The 27,358-nt window shown below is 36.5% G+C and overlaps 1 protein-coding gene across 10 annotated transcripts in view; it reads right to left on the reverse strand.

The window, feature by feature from the left end:
• RAPGEF2 (Rap guanine nucleotide exchange factor 2) overlaps positions 1–27,358 on the reverse strand; it is a 183,004-nt gene that overhangs the window by 22,320 nt on the left and 133,326 nt on the right. For 8 of the 10 annotated variants that reach the window (XM_014262016.2, XM_014262022.2, XM_088056148.1 and 5 more), the window contains 10 exons: positions 24,034–24,165; positions 15,332–15,509; positions 13,474–13,610; positions 12,782–12,940; positions 11,021–11,173; positions 10,493–10,657; positions 7,444–7,551; positions 7,152–7,355; positions 6,941–7,049; positions 4,532–4,778 (listed from right to left, as the gene is read on the reverse strand). In XM_014262016.2, coding sequence (XP_014117491.2) covers positions 4,532–4,778; positions 6,941–7,049; positions 7,152–7,355; positions 7,444–7,551; positions 10,493–10,657; positions 11,021–11,173; positions 12,782–12,940; positions 13,474–13,610; positions 15,332–15,509; positions 24,034–24,165 — 1,592 coding nt within the window. The remainder of the gene's footprint in view (positions 1–4,531; positions 4,779–6,940; positions 7,050–7,151; positions 7,356–7,443; positions 7,552–10,492; positions 10,658–11,020; positions 11,174–12,781; positions 12,941–13,473; positions 13,611–15,331; positions 15,510–24,033; positions 24,166–27,358) is intronic. The other 2 variants (XM_014262029.2, XM_014262039.2) reach the window with 2 other exon arrangements.

Below are 27,358 nucleotides of genomic sequence, written 5' to 3' on the forward strand. Positions count from 1 at the left end.
TGATTTTGGCCAATTTGTTCGTTCAAAAGGTGGTACACACCTCATCATCCTTGCACCACCCCATCACCCAAACTTTGAGTAGTACTGCTGTCACATCAGTGCTGTTTTCAAGCCTGAACTTCATAGATTATTTTACCCCATCACAGATAGGGTTTGCAACTATATTTGTGATATATTGTAGCCACATTATACAAGATCTTTCACCAGACAGGTGAGAAAGGATCATTTGAGATCATTTGGTTTTCCCACCCTGTATCACATCTCTGAGTTTCTTTTCACTCAGTATGACTGAAGTGATGCCAGGTAAGGCTAAGCTAAACAGCCACACTTGTGTGCTATCAGTAACCTCTCCAAAGTACCTGACAGCTGTAAATAAAATATTCTGTGACAAAGGTGAAGGGTTTTGTCCATTAAATTGTGTAAGGAAGGGTCCCACAGGAGGTCAGTAGTGCTAGATGGATCAGAGACAGAGCTATCATCATATTATAGTAGGCACTGATTTGCTTATTGTTTTTGAGTTCATAATTAAGTGAAGCCGAACATCCAGCACAAGATGTAGAGCTGGAGACAGCCACTGAACTTTTCTCTAAATATATAGATCAAAATCCTTAATAAAATACTCAGAGGGTGTAAAATGTTGAATAGCAGTAATTATAGTAAGTGGAAAGCATAAAAAATATAGCAAGTATAGGCAAGGCCTTACTAAAAGCCAAGCATGTCGAAATCTGTATCTACACGTTTAAGTAAAGCATAAACTAGAATTTAGACTTCATTGCAAACACTACAACCAAGTCAGCTGAGTAAATTAAATGATGCAACACAAATGACCACTTGTACTCTAATGTTGGGCACTTAAGCCTTTGTCTTAGTGCTCTATCCATCCTCAGAAAACCTAAACAGAAGTAATAAAAGGCTAGATGATAGCTCTTACAGCACCAATATCCTTTTGTGCTTACCAATGAATAGCTCTAAACAGCACAATCTTGTACCATTTCTTTAAGTGCTATGAATTGAACAGTAGTCTGGAACAGTGTCTGAGTACTAAAGACACATTTTTGATGATATGGACACAACTGCTTTTGAGAAGGTGATGCATGGTACCTCTCTTTATTGTGTTTGGGTTTTCTGATTGTTTTGCTTTTCAAAAACAAGGTAACTCTGTATTACCAGAACACTTTTATGAAATGCAAACCTCAAGCTGTGAGAGTGACGGAAACACTCAAGGCCACTGGAAAGTGTTACAGGATTCTCTCTTAATCAGAAGTTAAGGTGAATCTGAACATTTGTATTTTTGTACTTCCACATCAAGCACAAAACACTGTGACAAGCAGCGATGACCTACTCAGCACACAGCACCTTCATGCTAAGCCACAAGCAAGTAAGTCTTTCACTACAACCAAAAGAATTGCCACAATCAATAAAATGTCTTTCAAGTAGGAAGCACTCCACATTATAAAAAAAAAAGTAAACAAAAAACCCTACAGCCCTTGTACCACAAAATGCTTTCTGGTGGTTCTAAACTAATATATACCTATGGATGCTAAATCTGAACCGGAGTGCCTGTAGCTATTACAGGCCACAGAGCTCGGTCCTGCCTGAGAGCTAGCCTGAGAAATTCATGGGAGGATTTAAAAACAATCCTCAGAAACAGAAAACAGCCCTTGCAGGTGTTGTTTGTCTGTCTCTTGTTTTCGTTGCAGGAGAAAGTCAGGAGGTGGTGTACACCACTGACCAATGATGGTGATGTAGCAGTTTACTAACCAATAAGTTTCCTTTCTGTACTTTCCACAAACTAGTCTATAAAACAAGGCTAAAGCAATAAACTAAGGAATTCTCCTGTTCTGACTCCTTGAGAGTCTATGTCGTCTCTACCCAGCCATTCCTAATTAGAGCGACATATACCAGATTTCATAAGAGTGCCAACAACAGTATTTTACCTAAATTCAAATCAAATTAAAACAGTGTGAATCTTACATTAATAGTTTCACTTGCATTATGCATTCCTTTTGCAGTTTGCGAGTTCTATACAATATTATACCTATCCTGTGCATCATGACTGAAGCAGCCTCGATAAAGTGTATCAACTCTGAAAATGTTGGGTTAAAAAGCAATAAAAGTGTCTAAAATTGGGCTCTACTTTAAGTATTCATATAAGAAATTGGAAATAATTTACTTTGCACTCAGTCTATCCTATTTTTAGAACTTAAATTAGAATCTGAGTGAGTTCTAACTTATGCAAACAAATCATGAACCCTAGAAATACCAGATAAAAAGAGCAACACTAAAAAAAATCCAGGTCCCATGAAGATCTATTATTAGGTAAAATATTTTATTACACTAATGAAAGGAGATTGTGGTTTTAAGAAAACAGCATTTCTTTTGCTTTCTGTATGCATCTGTCATGCAGGGAGATAGCACATTAACTAAGAAATAACTTTGCTGCTGAATGACAAAAAGGGTGGAGAGATAAGGAAATGACAGAAGTATCTGAATGCTTCTTCCCTCAAAACACAAAATCCTCTGCATCCCACTGCAGGGCTGCAGAGGGGAGACACGGGGGCTGCTGCTTTGTCTGGGATGCTGCACTATGGACCAGGCAGAACTTTACTACAGACAGAGGTGGAGGTTGTATTTAATCCTTTTTTTGGAACAATTGAGCCTACAGACCACAAAACCACCCTGCATCAGAAAAGTAAAGAAAGAGTTCCAGTGGAGGTTGTACCCAGAACCCTTTGAGACACATCTTACAGACAGTAAAGAGAGATTTCCCCATAGGTGCAGAGGAAATGGTGCTGTTTGCTCGGTTTGAGAAGCCATTTAACCTCATTGGACTAAACAGCAAGACTGAAGGAAGGCATTATTTCCTGCTCAAACTGATTCATCTTTGATACTGATTTAATGTCTCATGAAGCAGACAAGCTCCCTCTAAGAGTGACCTCATTCTAGTTTAAAGATTGGTTTTGTCTGGGTACGTCCTCGAGGCACTGGAGCCTTCTGCAGTCTTCACACTCAAAAAACAGTGTACAGTTTTAAGCTAGCTGAGTCATGAAGTCTTTGAATGTCTACTTTAACTAAAGATTAAATCAGTTTTTTCACCCCTCTTGATTTTCTTATATGCAAAAACATGAGATTAGGTGAAGACCCTTAATATGTGCAACACCAGTAATTACAAGGAAAAATGAGATTGATGCTTCTACACAATAGGGGAAAGAAAAGCACAAACACTAAAGTCTATAGCTACAGATCTCTAGGCAGAAACTGTGCAGACAAAAACAACTGAATGTCAACAGGCTTTGCAGACGAACTGCTATATATAACACATGAAGTAGAGCTAGCAAAAAGAAAATAAAGTAGGTCAAATTTTTCTGAATCTTACCCAAAGAGGTCCCTACACAGAAGAAGTTTCAAAATGAAAGGAAAAAAAAAAAGAAAAACCAACATGAAAATTTTATGCAAATGCTATGAACTGTAGTGACCAATACAGAAAAACAGACCTAACTATGCACAGCTCAAACACAGAAACAAACATGCTAGACCAGTTATATAAAGGAAAACATGTTAAAGACAAACAACATAAAAAAGAGGATTTACAGATTCTCCTCTATTGAAAGGTACTGCCATCAATTTAAGAAACATCCATTATTTGGATATAATAAATTTATATTAATTTAATCATTATATTACTAACCTTCTATATATGTTTCTAATGTTTCAGAATAGTTTTCATTTAGCAGGTGATATTTAGGAAACTTTAGTTAAGCAAACCACTTTTAAGTAATGGCAGGAAAAAAACCCTGCATTTTTGTGTCTATTATTTACATTGAATTTATTTATATTTACATGGAATAGTTTCTTCCTTAGTGGGACACAGGAAGGAAAAATGCAAGAGAAAACACTGATCACACAACTACCCTCTACAATTAATTTTCCCATGAATACCATTTGCCTCGGCCAAGAACCAGGTTCCCATAATATCATATAAAATTCACTCTTCTATTGTTACCAGAATTTTTTAGAACTCTATTTCTAAAATGTGATCATAGAATAAAAGCTATCAGATAGCATATTTAGCTTTCTTTAAAAAAATAAAAACAAACCCACAATTCTATCAAAGGAGCCAAGTTAAAATTTTAACCTCAGTCTCCCTTACAGCAGTACATAGAAATCCTTATAGACCACTGGAATGTGGATATATTGAAATACCAGCTCATACCAACCCTTTGCAAGTAACCTGCTTACAGAATTATTCCAAAATAATTTCAGTTAACAGTCCTCTTAAAAGAAAACAGGAAATCACATAAAGAAATATTTGTGTCATTACTTTATCTATAAGAAACAAAACTGATGTCAGGAGCTGCACTGTTAGCAGTTTATAGTTGTTCAAATATTCAGAATTTTGTTTTCTGATATTTTTTTCAGATGTAAACGTGACTTATATTAATAAATAGGAAAGTATAATCACAAGCTGTAAGTTCATTAGAAATTCTTATCATTTAATGCAGAGGAAATATTTAGGAGGAAATAAACTCACTTGTATGGTTTCTGAGGCAGAATACTGATTCGAGTCTTGTCAAGTATCTTCTTTAACTTATTTCTTCCCCCAACTGTGTTGGCTTTACTTTTCTTATTTACTTTTTCTAATCCTATTACCTGCTCCACATCAACAGCAAGGTCAGGGATGGAATAACGACTCGCCTTTTTGATATCACCGATTTTAGGCAGGTGGGGAGCACCATTTCTTTTTTCCTCTGACAGCCGTGCTAAGAGTTCTTTAAAAACTGCACAAGACAGGAAAAGGGAGGGAAGAAAAAGGACAAGAATGTAAAAGAAAGCTCTGTGCACCAGACCAGTTTAATATTATCATTAAAAAAAATAAAATTAGGATATTCTGTCAATTCCAGCATTAGATTAATTTAGGTATAAGAGTTTAAAAACATTTTTGCTTTTAAAAATTACATTCATTTTCTGTAGTATGAATCAGAAAAACAGTTAATTGGCCCAGCCTAGAAGAGAAATACACAGGTGCCCACATGGTTACATGGATGGTATCAACAGAAGGAATGTGACTTCTCAGCCTAAGGACACAGGCTTCTGCAGAATAGCAGCACGTATAAAAAGAGCACATGAGACAAAAGTGAGATAGAAAAATACAAATGCGAAGGGAGGTTTAAGCAGAGAGGCAGCTACAAAAGCTTTCAGATGGACAAGAAATTATTAGCAACAGGATCCAAAAAATCAGAAGGGAAAGAGCAACAAAGTCATAAGAAACAAAGCAGGAGACTAGTGAGACACCTTGGTATATTCAAGAGAACTGTTGCATCCATCTGCCAGAAATACCAAAAAATCACTCATTCTCCCTCAGCTCCCTAGCAAAGAGTCATCTCTGAGGCAGAAATATCTGATAAATTCGTAAATTAGTTCTTCTACTGCAACTTTGAGCCTCAAAAAAAAAAAAAAGCTGACATATTTAAATAAATCAAACAAAACTGAACTGGAGAGCACGTCATGCATTCTGAGTGTTAGATGAACTCTCCATACAAAAATGGAAAAATCCTCTGATGAGCTGATTTTTAATAATAAATGAAAAGTGATAATTAAAACTAAGGAATTGCAGGAAAACACAGGAACAAGGACAACTAAGGATGAGTATTGGCACTATGTTTTACTGTTACTTATTAATTTTATCCTTAATATTTTCTAATATCCAGAGGTATTACAAATTACCAAGAGATTTCAAAAACTTGAAGTAAGACACACTCAAGTGGAGGAGAGTAAACCCAGCCAATAACTGTACTGTTGAATAGGACTTAGAGGCTGGAGAGAGACATTAGGTACAGATAACAAGATGCTATTTTATATTGAAAAATATAAACTCTCCTTTTGGGATTTGTGGAGAAGGAATTCTGCATGCAGTACACAGAAAGTAACTGCTCTGGGACTGTACTGAAATCTGATTTCAGTATTTGCATTGAAGCCACAAGACAGAAGAAATTTGAAAAACACTTCTGAAGAAAGGAAGAAATCAGATTTAATCTTTAACATAGTAAAGCAACACATAAGACTCAAACACCCAGTGTGAGAAGGATAGTTACAGAACTTACAGAGAAAAAAGAACATCCAGCTCAAAAAGCATTTCCAGATATATAAGGAAATGTCTTCATTAAAAAAAAAAAAAAAAAAAGTTCCCAGGATTTGACCAATGATTTTTGAAGATAACCTAGGCAAACTAAATCTTCAGTTAGCACATGCTAACTTGTTAGTACATGCTGCGGTAATATTCTTCCCTACTTACTTCTGATGAAGCACCTGATCCTGAAAGAGATGCTCAAGGAACACATCACTAAACTGTGTAAGTAATCCAAGTATCCAGTGGTAAAAAGTCAAACCAAGCCCTCAATATATGAATTACTTATGATGGTATTACTTATGAGGTCCTGAGCTGCTTGAAGACTCTTCCATGTGTACTTTAGAGGGAAAAATGTAGAGAACAAATACAGAGGGTAGCAAGAATCTTTTCGCCTAGCTGACAGGAAAGGTTGTAACAGCCTTGAGCTTGTTACGCTCAAGAGTGGGCTGAAAAAATATGAGTAAATTCAGCAGACAAAATAAGACCACTGATCAGCTGAAATGCCTGAAGAGGCTTCCTTCTTAAGAGAGAACTAAACATTATATATACAAGCATGTTTTTTAAGTTTGAGCTTCATGGTCACAACACTTCCTCTTAATCCAGAAACATACCCTTGAGAGAGGGAAGTCACTTCATGTAAATCTCTACTCAAATTTTTCTTTACAATTATGAACAAAGATATTTTAGGACCTTCATGTTTCCTTTTTCTGTTCTCTCCAGTACAAAAGAGTTTCAAACAAAACTATTTTAAACTACTACAAATATAATTTAGGTCTCTATCAAAACTAGAATGAACAATGCAGACAAACTTACCAAATAAATTTGTTTTCACAGTGATAGACAGATGAGTGTTGTTTCTAAGGATTTCCATGGCTTTTGTCAGCTGAATGTTTTCAAAATTTTGACCATTTACTTCCAATATCTAAAATTCAAACATGTTTGAAAAATTTTCACATAGTGAAGAGAAAGGAAACAAAAAAAATAGGGGAGGGGTAATGGAGGGACACATTTTAAAATTACGTACCTGGTCTCCACGTTTCAAGCCTGCTTCTGTAGCTTTGCTACCAAAATCTACACTGTCAACAAAGATTCCAAATCCCTTTTCTGACCCTCCCAGCAAGATAAAAGGCAAAGGGGCTTCTCGAGATGGCTTTGTTAAGGTTATCAATCTTCGTTTAGCTTTAGCAGCACAAGCAATATTTAACAGCCTCAAATGTCCACCCATTTTCTACAAGAGAAAAGCATAGTAAGTTATATGTAACAGCCTGGCTATTCCCTGTTATCCCAAGTTGTCAGAAAAAAACCCTCACTCTTACCTCCCTCTCCAAATTGTTCTCAAATTCTTCCAGAAATCGAGTCATAGCAGGATCTCCTTCAAAATCATTGAAGTGATTGTTCACCCACAACAATACTACCCGTGTAACCTGAAAATTCATCAACATTATAAATATTTTTTATATTTATTATTTTGCTGGAATACTCAGAACAACACTACTGCCAAGTCCTTTAAAAATACTGGTCATTAAAGGCTCTGTAAATTTCCATTGGAATCTTACATAATATATATGCACATATACATACATCCAAATCAAACTTCACTAATATGCAATTATTTATCAGGAGAATAGAAAAAAATAAGTACTAAAGTTGTTTTCACTTGTATAAGCAATTATATGCTGTATTTCATAATGAATACTATGAGTCAGAAAACACTGACTGTATCAAATTTGATTAAGTAGGGAATAGTGCACACAGGTAGAAGGCAACAAGGTAGATCCATTTCTGCCTTATAACAATTTCCTGTTCATGTACATTTCCAAATCTGCTTAGTTCTCCAAGCACATGATCACAAAGCTTATGATACGGCTTAATATTGGCTCTTGAATCTCCTCTTTAGATGTGCCCACCATTAACTTCATTTGGCATTTACCTCCATGAAAGAGCTACTGTATGTTTAGAGAGGTAGGAAAAACAAGATATTGCAAGCAGGAAAGATATTTTAACAGCAAAAACAGCAATTCCTTTCCTTAGAGTCAACCTTTCCATTTACTCCTCCCTTTCTCTCCACCTGCTACTCCCCCCAAGAAATTACGATGATCAAGCTGAGAAGAATCTTAGCTGGTATTTTACAGTTTCTTAGGAAAAAATCTAAAGGAATACAATTAATTAATACTAATGAATGTTAAACCACAAAATAAGACCTGCAGTTTTTAAAACTACATGCTTTTAGTATAATATTCTCTTTTTTAGTATGTGATTTGACCTGGAACATCAGCAGCACTTGTTCTGACAAAACAGAAGTGTTTTGGTGTCTTGAATTAACATTGATTCATGCTATTTTTAAAAAGTTGCTGAATCCAAGAGTTCCACCACTCAATGCTACCGCTAAAAATACAGCTGCACTTCTTCTTTTATGCTGGGAAAGTAAATCAGTAGGGATAAATCTCTACACATTTCAACACATAGAGCTTAAGAACAAATCTGATACAAATTTTAATCAGCTAGTGCTAACCCCTGTTTACTCCTTGTGTCTATAGAAAGTCCAAACCTCTGCAGCCTCACGTGCTAAAGGTCTGACACCAGGCATGCAAAACCAATCCACCTTCAAAGTTTCTAAGTAGTTTTCCTTTTGCCCTGGAAAGGAAATTAATTCAGAAGAACTGCTGAAATTAATGACCAAACTAATCAAGCACCTCAGAACTCCAAGTTCAGATTCTAACTGAAGGCAGCTACCCAGCTCTACGTGCTGCAGCTCCCAGCCACACGAAAATACTTGAGATTTCTGCACCTTTGAAATTGAAGATGAACTTCATTCCGCTTAAACAGCTTTGATACTTTTGATTACTGTGGATGACATTGGAAGATCCAGACAATGTCTGGTTAAATTTAGGGTAATTGCAGATTATTAAAATCGTCTGGGAAGTTGCAAGCTGTACCACGCAATGTATTTTAAACTACTGCAGTGACAGCTTCACTGTCAATGCTGCTTTTAAATTTGGGACTTACTCATCTACACCCAAAGGACACTGAGCTGGGGGAAGCTGAATGCTGACTTCCAGAGGACTACCATAACTTGTGTCACAAATCAGGAACACCATTAAAAGAGGATTAATGCTGTAAAATCAAGTAACCTGCTGCAGGGCAAAATCATCACTAAGGCTGGACATCCACTGTCCTACTGTGAATACTTCTGAGTACTGATCATCCCCAGCAAGCTTTACTCACACCCTTTGCTCTCCTTATTGCCTATTAACACCCAGTACAAACAGCCAAAATCTTCCAGATTCCTTATTTCCTACTTGCTTATCTCCACTTCTCCCAAGCTGTTCTCTGCCTCTTGCCTTTCTGCCAGTGCTACTGGAGGTCAGAAAAGGTTGGTTATTGAGGCAGCAGAACAAAGAGCTGTTCTGTGTTCAGAGTGATACAAGAAACTGTGCTGGCTCATGCTTTTAGAGGCTGAGGGATTGTCCATTGGAGGACAAGCAACATAACTTAAGAGATTAACTCAAATATTACAGCTCTGAACAGTATTGGCTGCAAAGCCTACTCTCTGTAAAATACAAGATCCTTCCTTCAAGGCACAGCTATGCTAACATTTCTGGAAGAAATACCCAGATTTAAATAAAAGCTGATAACCAAATTTCTCTTTCATGTACTAATATCATTCCCATGGTTTCAAACTTAGAAAAAGAAAAGGGCATCTGGAAATTTTTAGAGTATTTTTTACATGAAGAAAAAGTTTCATACAAGAGAAAATAAAGCAATACAGTTTGAAGCGTGATAAAGCCTCAATGGCCAGTGCACCAAAAATGGATGTGCATTATTCTTCCATCATGGAAACTTTGTTTAGGGAAGAAGACATTTGTTTGCTTTCTTGTGTTTGGGTTGGGCTTGGTGGCTTTTTCTAATGCTACATAAAGCACAACAGATTCCTAACACTGCATGAATTTTCTGTTTTCTTTTTAAAAAATCACATATGCCGTGTTGAACTAACTAGCACTATTTACAGAAAACACAGAACTCAGTTATATGCTCAAACTTGGAGGCACAATAAAATTCTACTGAATTACATTAAATAAAAATACTCACTATTGGAAAAAAGCTTCCTCTATACCTGCAAGCAACTAAATTGTAAAAACACACCAAGGTAAAACACGGGCAATTTACCTTGCATGAACACTGTGATATTTAAATAAAATAAGGGAAAAGGTGTTCTTAGTTTTAGCCATATATTCTGCCATTAAAATATGTCACCAGTTATTTGTGTCTTATTCAATTTGGTCATTTTCTCTAAAGCATATTTTATTCTTATTAGTTTATATTTCAATGCAAATGGTAACAATACATAATTCAGGAGATTTTCACCTTATCCCTGAGGCTGGGGTCATTGAACCACTCCAACAACTTCTTGCCCACTTCCATTGGGCTGGAAAGAAAGGTCCTATACGTCAACAAGAAGTCTTCTATAAATGTTGGGTCTACCACAGAGTGCTCTTCCACCAAATGCATTGTTAACCTTTCAGCTGTTCCCTATCGAAAACAAAAAATCGAAAAAAAATCATAGTCATTAACACATCTTCAACACATGCAAATTTGTTTTCTTGTAGCATACTGAAGACTTATCACACTAGAAAGAATACTGCCATCCACTAACTGATGAGCTAAGTGAATATAACAGCTTGACCACTGAGATAAGAAATGCAAAAAAATTATGTAATTAATCTCTATAGAAATCACCTAGTCATCAACATGCATAATTTAAAAAAAAGTCTAGAAACAGTCCATTTTCAAATATTTACTTCTACAATATATATCTCAACTGGATCTAACTCGCCAAAAGTTAAGAGGTTTACAGAACACAGACTTTTGCAAGAGACTCTCTTTTCCTTTTACCTTGATGACAATGTGACCTTTTCTTGTTCCAGTGCGGTCAAGCTCCCTGTGCTCCTTCACCATCACAATCTCCCCTTCCTCTTCTACCTTCTGCATGTTCTTTTCCACTTGATTGAGGATGCGGCAGTAATCTTGCTGGGCTATACAAACAAACTGGAAAGAATCATCGCGCACCAGTATTAAAAGGTAAAATCTTCAGAAAAGCACTTAGACTTAAGGTGAAAGTACTCTATCAACAGACAAGATAAAGTAGTTCCCCAACCTTCAGTGAGCCAAATTTGTCCTTCCAACAGTTCAGCTGTAGCAAGCAGACAAACAGGCACAGTACTGCCACTACAATCCTGCAGTTGGAGGAGACCAAGATCCATCAGTGCAATATGATTTAGTATTCTCAGCCATTTTCATTCAGCTGCTTTGACCTCCCCACTGCTGGAGATGAAGCCCAGTACCATAGCCAGCCTGTTTTTTCTTACATGAAAGCTCTTTTGTGGTGTTTATAAGGGTTAAGTGAAAACCTAGCTTTTATTTTTGTGCCTATTGTTTTGGTAAATAATCTTCATTTGTTTATAGTTATTTTATTGAAGTCAATTAAGAAAAACAACATCCATTCAATTAATGAGTGCAGGCACAAAGAAACAAATTACTTCTGGCTTAAAGCATACAGCAGGAAAATTATTTTCTACAAACATCAGTTCAGCCAAGAATAAGTGCAAGAATAAATATTTTAGGAATATTCCTAATACCTATGCTATGCAAATATAATTAAGACCAATCATAACAAGTTAGAAAAAGACTACATTGTACACAAATTGTTATACACTTGTGTCTTTTGGGGGGCAAGATTTAACTGCCTTATTATATGAATTCGGGTATTTAACTGAGAGGAACAGTGTTTCTTCTGACAGAAAACTTGTTAAACCCTCATGTACATAACTTAGGACAAGGGCCTAAGAATCAGAGATGGCATTTTCTCTTTAAATTCATTTACAAACCACTTCTTTTTTTCAGCAGCTAGTAGTAGCTGAAACAGAAGTCCCACAGTTTGGATTTGCTGAAAACATTACCCTAACAAGAAACCATTTATGCACATTTTGGGAGTTAGATGGGCAAGCTAAACTAGGTGACTTTATTAATACACATTTACACCCCTTCCAAATGTCATCTACTTGAAGCTAATTAGCCATCAGGATCAAGTAAAATGCTTAATTCACCCACGGTTCTGCTATTATTTTCTGGATGGGAATAAGCAAATAGCAACCACATAACCAGATTCAGCCAGGAGTTTTACGCTATGAAAAGCATTCTTTACATCTGACTGCTTGTATTACAGCAAACATCAAGGCTTTTTCCTTGAAAGGTCAGATTAGCCAAAATTAGATCTTTCACTCAAATCACGGGAGATAAAGTTTGTATTACCCTGATATTCAGTAACTGAGTTAAGAAGAATGGCTATTAGCTGCAGAAGTAAAAGAGCCTGTAATGGCTAATGGACCTTGAGATCCTACTAAGGGACATTGGAATCAATGGATGTATGGAAGAGATTCTGGAAAAAGCATCTAGACAAACAGATCCCTTACCCAGATAAAGGCAACTCCATTTCCCAGACTGTGGGTATGCAGGAGCCACATTGCCCAGCAGTAGCAGGTGCAGGGCTACCCACTGGATATTTTACTTATCTTCAGTTTAAAATAAAACTGTGTTGCATTATTGAGTTGCACTACAGCTATGTAGGTGTGAATTTGCATGTACCACAGACACTACCTGGCAGTCATCCACTTTGGTTCTCATCACTCCTTTCATATATTCCTTTTCCATTGTAGGGGAAACACCAAAACTGTTCCCCATGCACAATATCTCTGTTCTTCCATCAGGGTATGTCACCTCCACAGAGCCATTCAAAATGACTGACCAGGAATCCAGCTACAAATGAAACATTGCAAGATACATGAAGACCAAAACACTTAACTTTTTAATATCATACTACATAAATACAACTCTCACAATTGTTCTAAAGCAAACATTTTTTAGTGCCTATAAAAAATTTTACAACCTCCTTTTCCTTAAATGTATAGCTATTTCCAGCTCAAGAAAACTGGGATCTTAAGTTTATCTTTAATATTAAGAAGTAATGTAAGACTATGAAAAAAAAATAAAGGAAGTTTAAAAACAGCACTTGAAAACTAAAATAAAGTTCCCAAATGAGCTCTAATAGGCAGGAAGCATTTGGTACAGTACAGAGAATGCTTTCTTTTGTTTTTATTGCTTAAGAAATGTGTAAGTGCTTAAACAAAAGCTTTCAGAAAATCCAGAACAAAAAGAGGCCAGATTTACCTGAATGTTGCTTTTTTTTTTTTTTTTTTTTTTTTTTTTTTTAAGTAACAAAGGAGGACCTTAACCATGTGGAATCTGGGATGTTTGGTATAATAGGAGAGTCAAAATCAACTTCTACTGACCTCTTCCCCATCATTTAGTACAATAGTTCCTGCTCTCTCCACAACTGCAAACACCATTACAGCACAGAGTTCTCTCCTCACTGACATTGTCATGTTGGCAAAAGCAGGCAATTGATGCATGAATTCCAGTAGTTGTTCTGAAGGAGAAAAAGCCCACTGAGTCGTGCATGTCAAAACAACAAAGCACAGTAAAGACAGTTCTTCAGCAAGATGCCTGAGGCTGCTTAAGCTAAAATGCTGCACAATCGTTTCTGTATACTAATAAATCATGTACAGTGGCCTGTTTTAATTACTGGGTATTTTGTAGACACAGACTGGCTGGTCATACCATCAATAAAAATGCTGCAAAATAAAAGTCAGCATAATGGAAGAATTGTAATATAACCAAGAGCTCTGAATACAACCTATGATATTTTTAATACTCCAGTCAGAGCAATAATTTCATTGCAACTGGAAGAGGAGTATATGAAACACAGCAAGACAAATTTCACAAAACTGAGCAAGTTGTTTGGTAAAGCCATCCCCTCCTAGGCTAGGCTTAACAGTAAATTGTACTTGATCATTGTCTGGTGGTTTCACAAAGTTCCTCTCAGACGGACCAAATAGGATTACTGTCTAAAAGGTGACTGCTGCCACTCTTGTCTTCTACATGCACTTGAGCTGCACTTGTACTCAACTGTGAGCTTCCTGTATTTTCATTTTTTATACTGTTCATAACTACAGAACTCAATTTTAGCAGTTCTGCCAAGTGATTATACGCCCTAAAAACATTTTTGCATCCAGTTCAATCTAAAATGTCCAATGAAAAAGCTCAAAAGGACTCCATATTTTCCCTAATTTTTTATTTACTCTGAATCACAGAAAGGTTGTGGTTAAATGGGTCTTCTAGAAGTCATCTGGTCAATCCTGCCTGCTCAAGCAGAGCCACTTACAGCCAGCTGCCCAGGAACACGTCCAAATGTCTTTTGAGTATCTTTAAGGAGGAATACTAACACCTCTCTGGACGACCTCTCCCAGCGCTCAGTCACAGAAAAAAAAAAAAAAAGCATTTCCTAGTGCTCTGATGGAGCCTCCTGAGCTTTAGTTTGTGCCCTTTGTCCTCTCACTGGGCATCACTGAGAAGACTGGCTCCATCATCTTGAGACCCTCACCTCAGGGTATTTGTACACATTAATGAGATCCCCTGAGTCTTCTCCATGCTGAACAGCGCCAAGCTCTCTTCCACCTTCCTTGCATTAGAGATGCTCTAGCCCCTTAATCATCTGATAATCAACCTTAATCATCATTTAGTCATACCTCAATAAAAGAAAAATATCTCATCCAGTGAAACAGATTAGATTAAAATTTGGATTCTAGTTCTGCTCTGCTTTCAATGTATTTACTTGTATGTTAAACACAGCAAATTAGTTTGATTAGATGCACGTTTATGTTAAGGTTTTAATGGCGCCAATGTTTGCAACAAATGTCAAGTCACAATGTCACAACTGACAATTAAAAATATACTGTGAGACAGTATGTCTCACATACTGACGTTCATGTCGTCTTTGCCAAGGTTCTATTTTCCAGTTTCCAATGATGTTTCCTTCATAAACCTGTTCAGATATCAATTAGAAGCTGAAGCTTGAGATCAAAAGGGCCAAAAAGTAGTAGGTTTCACCCATATTATATGTGTTTTCCTCTTCTTTGTCTGTACTTCTTCACATTACATATATACTTACATAAAAAACAATAATAATAAACACTAAACTTACCAACTACAAAGGCCAGTGATTAAAATAAAACCACAAGCTCAAAAAATAAATTTTTGGAGGTGAAGAAGAACATGTTAGACAATATTTTACTACATTGCAATACTTACCAATGTCATCATCTGTCCTGTCTATTGGGTCTTTCTCCAAGCAATCTCTAACAATATCCCTACTCATCAAAGGATCTGATGCCCTTTCAATGTCTTCTTCATCATCATCGTCCTCAGAATCCACTGCTGTCTCTGGCAATCCGCTGAGATCCATATCACCAGCCTCACTTTCTGTAGCCTAATTAATGCATAAACAATTAAAAAACATTAAAATGTGTTCTTTATTGCTGCAGTTTTCTGGTTAAATATACAGAGGTTAGTTCTATCATCTTGCAGATCACTCAAATTTATTCAATGTTTTTATATTGCTTTTTTCTTTATATATCTTTTTTAAACAACTAACAATTGATCAATCCAAACCCACTGTGTTTAAATAGGACTTTTAACATTTGTTTCAATCAGTCACACATACAAAGGATTCAACAAACATTATTTAATCTGTGGGTCTTGGGGGGATTGAAGGCTGTTAGATTTCAAGCAGCAGTATCTTGGACTGTTAGCTGAACGTAATTTTTTCTCAATAAACAGTTCATTTGACAATTTCTGTGCTCAACCCCAAATTTACATTTTTCAGACACTTAGGAAAGCAATGTAATTTTAAACAGACAGTTTGGAGAAATAAGAATCAACATGCTACAGGAATTTTGCTATCTCTCAGTCACCTAGGACTGTATTTTTCTTTTACAATTCCAGTTGAACATAGTTAAATATGGCTTTCATTTGTTGATAAACTGTCTAAAAATTTACAGATGCAGAAGAAAAGCAAAGCCATTGCTTAAACACCACAGATGGACTAACCAGAATATCTGTCAAACTTAACCTCCTTTAAATTGTATTAAAATGAATGAAAACATAGTCCAGGCATAGCTTGGGGTCATTAGTATAGCACCTAAAGGTAAATATATTTTAATGATTCAGTTTGAAGACCGAACACTTTAATAAATCCCACAAACATTTGTCTGTCATGGCTGATACGGCTGCTTTTCCTCAGAACCTGATTTAATACAACGGCAGCTGCCAAGGCTCAGCTATGACAATTTTTAAGGAAATGCAAGCCTCTAATTTTTAAGCAAGTTTTAAGCCATGGCTTGAGAAATCCAGTTTCACAGGCCTTAAAGGGATGGTTTGTTTCTGAGTCTCTGGAAGCACACAATGCATTCACGTCTACTTTAAAAATAATACATGGGACAAACACACCTAATGCTAAAGCTTGTTTCATCGATCTGTCTCAGACTGGTAAAAAAGACAACCCGCAAAACTAGGTCACTCTCTGAACACAGAGAAGGTAAGAGAAACCGCATTGGTAATTTTGTAGAATCATCTCCCCTATTCCTGCCTCCCTATCTGTGGCTAACATCTGTTACTTTAATGCCACTATACACAGCCACCTCATGAACAGCAGCATATGGCTGGAGATGGATCAGGGGGCAGCTAGTGAGAGTCTTAAATGCCTCTGGTCCTACAGCACAACACAAGCTTTGTAACTGGGCCTTGTTAATACAAAAAGCATGATAACAGCATCTACGCAATACTCGAATTATTCTCACTTTGTGGTTTTGGACTGGGGTTTTTTAGTTGTTGTTGTTCATTTTTGGGGTGTAGTGGCTTTTTTTATTCTGCTTTTGTCAAGAAAAAATACTGCTCATTTTTTAACCAGAATAAGGGAAGATGTTACTGGCATAGAAACTAATCCCAAAACATAGCATGGATAGCAGTATTTTTATTAGCAGTCTTACTGTGTTTAACATGCACATTCACTGTGATACATTTGAAACAGCTGCTGTAACTACTCTTTCAAAATAGCCTTCATCAAAAGTGACTGGTGGAAAAATTACTGGTGATGAGTCAGTAGACACACAGCTTATGACACCAATCTGTCAGAATCTGAAATCTCCAACAGTGACAATTCCAGTGACAGTGGGACTGATTCACGGTCAATTTTGCAAACCTTCCCATCAGTAACAAGTGCCCCTCCTACCTGCCCAGATTAGGCTCTCTCAAAAGCACATTAGCAAAATGAATGCAGAACTCAATTTAGTCACACAATGCTAACGAGACGAGAAACTTCCACCTATTGTACAACATCTGATTATTAAAAGTTATATTAGTGTCTTAAAGCAATAAAACAAAACTGGAAAACTCTTGAAGCTCTGTTATCAAGAAGAGTTGATGCTATTTAATACAAATTCTCACACTGAGTTAAATGTAACTTTGGACTCAGACATTTGACAAATACTACTAAAAGGCTACAAGATTTTCCAGAGATGATCACTATTTACACTTGCTGGGGTTTTTTTTGACAACTTAAGTTATTGGTGGATGGAAAGCAACTATTTCTAACTTCCTGTCAAAAAAACCAAACCATTTCAACAAAGAAGCTCAGCACTGAATGCAACAATCCACAAAGTAATAAGAAAGCTTGTTAATTTAGGACACCTTTAAAAACACCTTTTGAGGAAAAAAATATACATGTTTTCAAACAACTTTCTAAAACTGATCATGCAAAAGATGGCAAAGAAAGACAAATGTATCCTTTCTGCATGACAAAACAAAAAGCAAACCAAACAAACCCAAAAAACCCCCTCCAAAAACCACAAACAAACAAAAAACCAACCAAAAAAACAAACCAGAAAACCAAGAAAACCTCGAGGGCTCCTTGTGCTTATACATCGCTAATAGCTTTTTTAGGTTTAGTAGCGGCATGTATGGTATCAAGTATTCAAAGTTCTCTTGCTGAGACATTAAACTTCATGACCCAACTACTCTGAGTGCTTTTTGTAACCCCTCCTGTGTGAGAAAAAACAAACATGTCTACACAGGAACCCTTGGTTACCAAGTAATAGCCTGGCATCTGTCTAAGATTAAAGGGGAAGCCACCACGTGCTCCTTTGGGCATAGGGGATTCCTTAAGAACCTCAGCCACTGAAAACCCAAACACAAGATGAATATCCAACAGAATCTGTACTACAGTCAATCATGAGCCTTAGATCTTCTCAGGGCATGTCATCAAGGATGAAGTACACCTCAAAATTGCCATTCCTGGGTGCATATTGTACTTTGTTTCTTGGGCAATAAGAGAAATCAGTTTCACTTAAATAAATGTAGAAAGATTGCATGCAAGAGAAATGTTGGTTGCAGCCTGAAGAACAAAACAATGCCTCCGTAGTCTGAATACCAACTGCAATAGCAAATTTCTCACATCATCTTTCCAACTGTGGAGAAAATTCTTGAAGCCTCAAAGGAATCTCATAATACTGACAGCCTAATATTTTATTTGTCATATCACCAACACGAGAGTTAAGAGACTAAGACAGATGTTTTCAAGCCTGAGTTGAAGGAATATTTCATATCTGACACCTAAGGAGAATCTGACCAATTTTAAGCAGTGGCTAGGTTAATACTACACCAATAAAAAACTAATTGTTTCAATTGCTGAGGATCTTGAAGTTCAAACACGCATCCAGATTTGAGTAATAACAGCTAATTTAACAAATTCCATGAAATAACCAGGGAAAATATGTAAACTAAAAGAAGCCTTGTCTAATTTCTTGGATAGCCTTTGGTTTCTTGACTGACATGGGGAAGAAGGGGAGGATTAAGAAAAGAAGGATAACATCCATCTTCCCTAGGTCAGATTGGGCAGACTGAGGAAATGGTGGACCCTTCTGGTCACTTCAGATTGGCAGGAGAGGAAACTGGTTAATCCCAAGTCTTTCATTTTTTAGAGGCACCATGAAGATGAACGTAAAGAGAGAAGTGATGGGCTACATGAGCAGATAAAGAAGTTAACTTCATTTACTGCCTCCCTTCCTCCTCCTCCAAGGAATTTTTGAGTTTCTTGAGAAAAGAGATTAGAAGAGGTCAAGGGCGATCTCTACCTTTACACAATCAAGCAACTCTCACTCCAGTGAAACAACTGCTTCATCACACACAACCCACCCTTACTAAGGGAAAGAAAGTGGGAAGACTTGGTGAGCTGCTTGCAAGATGACTAGCCCTGTTTTAAAAGGCCTTCATGGTTTTCTTTCTATACTGGTTTGCTAAAAACTTTTAACTGATGATAACATCAAGAGAAAAAAACTAGAAAATCTGTAAAAGGAGCCACACTACTCATTTCTTAGTATTTTAATCTTTATTTTTTTTTAAAAAAAAATTGATTACTTTTGTTATGAAACATTGTATCATTTTGAAAACTAAACTTGTAACTATGGTTGCCACCTAAATCAATGGTCCAAATTCTCCAAACATGCAAGAGGAAATACCAGGAACAAAAAAAAAAAAAAAAAAAAAAGGCAAGAATAAAAGAAACTCCTTGCACAAACCAGAAATATGTTCATTGCTTGATGCAGTCCTTCAATTCCATTAAGCTAACAAAGAAAGAAGCCATGCTCAGCTCAAAAACACCATTTCCACATTACTTCTCAATCACCGTCATTTAAGGACCAAAAAATAAACTAAAAATTGAAAATAAGAATGTCTATTATTGAAACTACTCACTTTTTACTTTTTAATTTTTAAGCTGATACTGATACAAAACACCAAGAACACTGGGTCTACCTGTCTCATAAAATGAATTGCAAAAGTCACATTAGCTTGAAATATTCCCTCATGTCATACAGACACATTGAATTCAGTGTCTCCACAATGAGAAACCATGTCTGGGCTTTTGTTTTAAATTAGCTTTCAGATGACTGAGCAAAAGTTTACAATATCAATAAATTAAGATGAAATTCAATCCATACAACTATAATATTTATTTATTAAATAGTTATCATATGTACTACAATCAACTATAATTATTACAAGCATAGAAATCATACACAACCTAAGGCAGTAACATTATTTTTTCACATTTTACATTGACACAACTGCAAATGTCCATGAAACACTTTAAAACTCCTTCAGTCCAAGATTTTCACAGTTCTCTCCATATTTGTTCTTTCCTTATCTACCCCAAGATTTACAACACAGCAGCCCATATCTATCACAGAAGTCAGTCTGAGCAGTTTCCTCACTAAAGGTGGAAAGGTGTAACAATCCAGACAACACGCTCCAGGAATAGCATCCTCTCTTATTGCAAATAATTGCCTCTTTCTCAGAATGGAGTAACATCTGCCAAGACCACAGGCACACAGAACATGGACTCTGGAAGTCACAGGGTAAATTAAGAGGCCCTGAATTTACAGGAGTGATAAGGACATGCATAGGGCTTCAATGAAAATGCAGTGGAGGCAGTTCACAGGACAATTTACTGAGCTGTTCCAGCCATTCTGGCATTATCCTGCACTTCAGCAGCTGATACAGCCAAAAGGACTGGCTTTATCTTAAGGTAAAAACTCTTTATTTTGCATGCAGTGACTAAAGGGCAGGCTGCATGGACCCTCTGGCTTGAGAGACAAAAGACTGGTCTCCCTCAGGAAGAGCTGCTGAAGGGTGGGCCCTTCTTCTAGGAGCTACCATATCAGAATCATGAGAAAACAAAGCTGACATCTTGAAAGCTTCCAAGCAATGCACACATCCTGGGAGGGTCTCAGAAAGGATGTTCCTGGTTTCCTGTACCGACAGTGGTATCTGGGCAGGCACCAGAGGGCATGTAAGTGAGGCAGGAAGCCACCAGTCTGAGGACAGGATAAGGCAAAGAAAGGCTGGCAAAGAGCTGAGCCAACACAACAATGCTTCCCGAAACAGGGAGGGGGAATAATACACGTTCATGAGCTCAGATCTCCTCACTCTCCAATCATCTGGTAATATATTTAGGTATAGGAAGAATTTAGGAGCATATAGGAACAGGTATATGTATTCATTTAAGAATCATTAAGCCCAGGAATTAAGAGCAAGCAGCCATACACGAGAAGCAGCAGCGAATTATTTGCTCTGCCAAGTCAAAAAAGGACAAAAGCAAAGGACTGTCCTTGGCAAATACAAGCCAACGCAAGATCTACTGACATTCAGCATCCCTTTCCTCTCAAGTCACCCTACAGAGTTCGTCACTTGAACTTATTTCCTAAAATAAAAACAACAGTATTTAAGGATGTTACTAATTGGCACCTGATATGTTTTTGAAACTTGGGTGGGGTAAACACAAAGGTTGTTTTTATTTTGGTAAGTACTTCTTATCCTAAAAGAAGTTCTTTCATGTGCAACGTTTGGCAAACAGATTTAGATACCACATTAATATTTAAAAGGAAGTATTCTCAGTTCAATGCTGAAAGCATCTGAAGATTCAGCTTCATGATTTATTAAAAAAAAACCTTAAAAGGCCATGAACACATTTTCACTGAAAGCAGCTGCTCTTAAGGCTACAGAACTAAAACTTACAGGGTGCAAAACATGACCTATTACCTCAGATTTCAACAGTAATGATCTAAATAACAGTACAATTTTTAAAACGATTTTTTTTTCTATCAACTGCAAGATGTTTCTAAATTTCTAAATTTCTAAATCATTGCTTTCCACTTAGCCATAACGAACAGAAGTCTACCCTACTGAACAGAAAAATGCCATTATATACAGAAAATAAGAATCAAATGAACAATGATCATAAGCATTACCTAAGACTTGTCAAATTTGAAGTAAAAAAAATAACACATTGATGACTTGCTTATGGTTTATTGCTTTTGAATAAACACTTGGGAGAGAATTACAAGGCAAACAACTGAGAGAGAATGACCAATCCACTTCCTTGGTTAAAAAAAATATTTCTCTTTAATCCTAAACTTGCCCCTAGAGGATTCAAATTACAACCATTTTCTTTTGTTTTCGTCTGTGGGTTTTTTTGGCAGTACTTTAGGCTAGCCTAACACTGACACATTACATGCCTTTAGAACTGAAACTGAGGCCAGAAATTAATGATTTACCACAATATGAGAAATCAAAGCCAAACAATACTTAGTACCATTAAGACATATTCAAGAATCTAAGAATCTTACCAGTTTCCACACCTGAATTTATAATTCCATTAATAAACATTCCTTCAAGTATACATATTAAGACAAAAACATGAGGTTGCATTCTACGATACACGGTCATATTTCTGGATGTAGATATGGACACTTATTGGATACTAATAATATGGATACTATTCATGCTTTGACATTGTGCAATTACACAGTTCTAGATACCTTTGTGCCAAGTCACCTTTAAATGTGGTGTTTATTGCAGATTAATTGAAGAAACTAGATCATATTTTTAAGAGTGGATTATGCGTTACATTTGCAAATTCCGTTTAAAAGAATACTTAGGGAAGTAAATTTTCTCTGTATAAATACTTCAGTAAACCATTAACTCTCTCCAAACACCAACCATTAGTTGATTCCAATACTGCAAATCAAACTAGTAGGAGTCATAGACCAGGGCGGCAGCTACATAGAGAAGTATTTTTCTGAGGTTTCTTTAGGGTTTTTTTTGTGTTGTTTGTTTGTTTTTTTTTTAATTGCAGAGAAATTCAATTATCTTTTTCAGAGTTATGAACATTTTGCTGAAAGTCTTTGCAAAAATTTTACTTCCAAGTTATCTCAAGAGTAATTGTAGACTGTAAGTACATGCCACCTACAGCTGTGTCTCTAGAGGTACTTATTTTTCTGTTAGAGTGGAAATCTTTGTAATGAAAGGAATGAAAATCTATAGAAGACTAGAAGAACAACTGATTTTACATCTTCTTCACTCTCACACTATAAAGGTAAATCCTGTCTCAAAGTAGTCCTGTCTTAGGAAGAAATTCTGACAAACTTACTTGACTGACATATGCTATACCTGAAGTGTTCAGCTAATTTGATAGTTCTGCAAAAATAAACCTTTGCATTATTGTAATTACTAATTAACTTGAACTGTAACCTTTTTATAGCCTATCTTCTTTCACAAAAAGAAGCCTATAAGCTTATTCACCTTAAAGAGACTATATTCTACAACTATGACCACAGCTGAATTTTTATGTATTTGTAGATATGCTTTTCCTGTTGTTTAAATGTTAAAAATTACTACATTTGCAATTTCAGAAGCAACTCAAAAAAAAAAAATTCCTCTTCTAGTTAACAGTACTTCATGCTGAAGTGGTCTCGCTACTTTATAATTATTTTGATAGAAATATATTTTAATTGGATTTGATTCCTTCCTCTCCAGAGTAACAAATTGGTACACTTCCCTATCAGGACAGCTCCTCCTCCAACATTGCAAGAACCATAAACATCATGTGAAAAATGCATAATTCCTTATTTTATTTCACTTCAGACTTTTTTCCTATTTATATTTAAACTCTGGATCAGTTTCAGAGTCTCTCTAAACTCAAGCTGTTCCAAATGACTAGCACAGAGCTGTGCAAGAAGCCACCTCAGAAGTATAACTCTAAAAAGCATCACCAGTTGAACTTCCCCATCTTTCTGAGTATGACCAGGAGAGGAAGCACTGCTAAGAGGTTAGCATCACGTTTCTGCAGGGTGGGGAAATAGAAATATGCCCTCAAGCCAGGCCAGCACAGGCTGCTCACTCCATATTATTTTCTTCCCACCACTGAATAGGTTCTACATTATGAACCCAACACATCTAAAGCCTGAAATCATTACAGTTCAAACAAAAAGTAGACTTTTGAAGTCTATTGAGTATTTCTTCAGATAAAAACTGACAAGAGGCAATAGCAAGGGCATTCAGCTATTAAATGCAAAACTGCTGGCAATTGTACCTCCCATCAGCATCCCTTCCAGTCTTACCTGGTAGATATCAGAAAGGCTGCTGCTTCCTGAATCACTAGTGATGCTACATCCTGAGTGACTAGATGAAACGTGGGTCACCTGTGGGTGGAGACTGTCAGTAAGGTGCAGCTTTGTGAAATCTGCAGGAAGCTATAGGTGGAGCAGAAAAAGCATCATTACAATTTGAGGGAGAGATACACAGAAAAATTAATTCAAATCATATTTGTCACACTTTACTCTCTGCCAGTACCAACTATTTAAGAAAATCACCAGGGCTTGAGAATGCAGCATAAAAATTTTGAGTTACGCGGCTTTTTTAAGGCATGCAGAGGTCAGCAAAACACCACCAAATTGTTGCAAATGTAAGAGATTTAAGAAAAACATGTATCTGAGGACAAACATTAGTGAAGCAATATGCCAAAACTCTTCAGTAGCTTGCTATGGGGTTTGGATAGAACTAAAACGCATATGATTATTTTGCTACTTCCAAAATCAGTGGTTTCCTGCAGGATGGGAATTAACAAGGGAGTAAAGTCACGTACTTTAAAAAAAAATCAACAAGCACTGCTTGGATTTAGTAAACTCTTGTTTCTCAAGTTGATGAAGTACATTAGAGACAAGGAAAATCTAAGTCACTGAGCTATCCATTATACTTCAAGCCAAATAATATGACGGCAAATAGGAAATGTGGGAAGACTGATACAATTACAAAGAGCTATAATCCTGAAATTAGTCTGCTCACATGCAGTGCTGAAGAATGAATTGAGACAGTATACATGATCATTTAACAATCATTCACTAAGATTTGTGATGTATATATCCATTATTTCTTTATGCCCACAGCTCCCATGAAAATCTTGAAGAACTGTAAACATTTCCAGACTGCAGAAAGCAAACTTCAACAGAGTATAATATTTGCTGTCTGAAGAAATATTTAAATGCTATTTCAGGGCCAAATTACTCTTCTCCCCAAGAAGCCTGCATCACACAGCTAGTTAATAAAAGGATGTTAATTCATCAATTTTGGTGAGCACAAAATTAATCAATAATTAAAACAAAAAATCTTTGTTCATTAATTTTGTTTCAATTCAGACAAGGAAGATACTATCATCTCTAAGGAGTTGTGTTTGTATGAAAAATGTCATATGCAGCATGTCCCTCCATGTCAATTATGAATGCTACCTTGGCACTCGTTCTCTCCCTGGATGGAAATAGAAATAAGACCTCATTCAGCATTAAGAGAGAATAAGCCAATCAGTATAAAAGGTTAGGGAAAAAAGTCAAGTCACAAGACAGCGTGCTTGAAAAAATAATTAGCTCTATGCAGCTAAAGATACTGAATGATTTTACTGCTGTTTGCCTTGGTTAGTTCTGTTTATGGAACATGCCCTGAAAGAAGCTTGGCTTTAGGATTTGCCGTGAAATTACAGGCAACTGCAAACCTCAGTCTTATTTCGACTGACTGGAATTTCCTATTCTAATACATCTGAAAAGGATGTCTTCATTATCACAGAATGACTGCATCAGGGACAGCAAAAATGGCTACATTTTAAATAATTATTTCCTAGTATTTTACTGGAAAGAGGGGCTAAAACCAGCAACCAAATATTAATAATCCTAAAAAGCTACAGTAAGCCCAGAGCTAGATTTGATCTTCATCAACAAAGAAAAGGCAATTAAGAAAAGCAATACTCTAATATACACAGCCATGAATGCTGCCTCCAGAAAAATCTAGTTATGCTCACTAATGTTAATGAAGTATCAGCAGGAGAAAATACAGCATTAGGGACTGCATTGTTGTCTTTGCTATTTTGCTCTTCAATCTATAAGTTTGAATTATCACATGATGGAATCATATATACTGATATTCAGGCCACTATACAATCTTTTCAATAATTTTTTAGCCATTCTGCAAGTACATATTTCATAGGTAGAATGCAAGGGAAATGAACTGCCACAGCTTTTGCAACGTGTTGCTACTTTTCAAAGTACAGTCTCTCATAATTGAAGCAGCATTTATTTCTAAGTAGAAATCCTACAAATTATTTAAGATACAAGCACAAATTGTTCAAGATTCACACATTTAATAATAATTTACACAGGTACATATTGAGAGTTTTACCTTTTATAAAGAACTAACTATTACAATCCCAAATAAATATTAACTCCATAGGGAACTGTATAGGAACACAGCATGGCACCCGGCCAAACGTGTTCAATTTTATAGTGCTCTGCAAGTATCTCCATGTCATTAACAACAGCATTTATTTTTTATCAATGCATTAAAATTTTTAAAGAAACTTTCATCAAAGCAAATCCAGTTAGTATGTTAAAAAGTGAAATCAAGCTATGTTTAATATAATGATTGCACTCAGTGTTTTTAAATAAACAGCAAGGATTTATGATTCTCTACTTCACGGGCTAAAGGAAGAGGCAGGGGATTCCACAATAATGATGGAATACACTGCAAATAAAAGCAAGCCTTCTGAATCTTTTTGGCTGTACACAATCAGCTGAATGCTTGGTGATTATTGGTTTCAGAGTAACTCCTCAAGTCAAAGCCATGCTGCATGAGCTGGACTTGCCAAGTGGTGACAGAAGATCAGAAGCAGGCATTTTCCTCTAGGCAACCTAACTAGTCACTTTGATCCTAATCAAATAGGACTATTTACAAGCAGAAAGCACATGCTCACATCTTCGCAGAACACTACGTCTCTGTGCTACATGCCCGAAAGCAGCATTCACTTCAACCGCCCTACCCCCCCAAAAGTTAAGGTGAGAGATTGCATGAAGAAAAAAATAAAATATTAAATTTAAGTAAGCTGAAACATTTAAACTGTAAACTCAATGTCAAATGTATGTGAGAAATACATGCATTTCTGTTTTAGTCATGTATTGCTTTTTGAAATACATAATATTTGCATTGTACGCAATGGAGAAAAAAGTAAAGTACTGATGACCATGAAAACCCACATCTGCTTAAGTCTTATATGAAAGTGTGGTGGGCTTGATACCAGATGCCCACCAAAGCCACTCTGCCACTTTACCCAGCTGGACAGGGGAGAGCAAATACAGTGAAAGGCTCATGGGTAAGGACGAAGAGAGACCATTCACCAGCTACCGTCATGGGAAAAACAGACTCCATTTGGGGACAAATTAATTTGCTTTATTATCAATAGGATAATGAGAAATAAATCTAAATCTTAATGCCTTCCTCCCACTCTTCTCTTCTTCCTAGGCTCAACTTCACTCACAAATTCTCTGCCTCCTCCCTTGCAGAGGTATGGAGGGGCAGGGAATGGGGGCTGTGGTCAGCTCATCACACATTGCTTCTACTGCTCCT

This window comes from Pseudopodoces humilis, chromosome 6, assembly GCF_049639895.1.
Source record: "Pseudopodoces humilis isolate 2021_Gansu_Grassland_sample_001 chromosome 6, ASM4963989v1, whole genome shotgun sequence".
Taxonomy (NCBI): Eukaryota; Metazoa; Chordata; class Aves; order Passeriformes; family Paridae; genus Pseudopodoces; species Pseudopodoces humilis.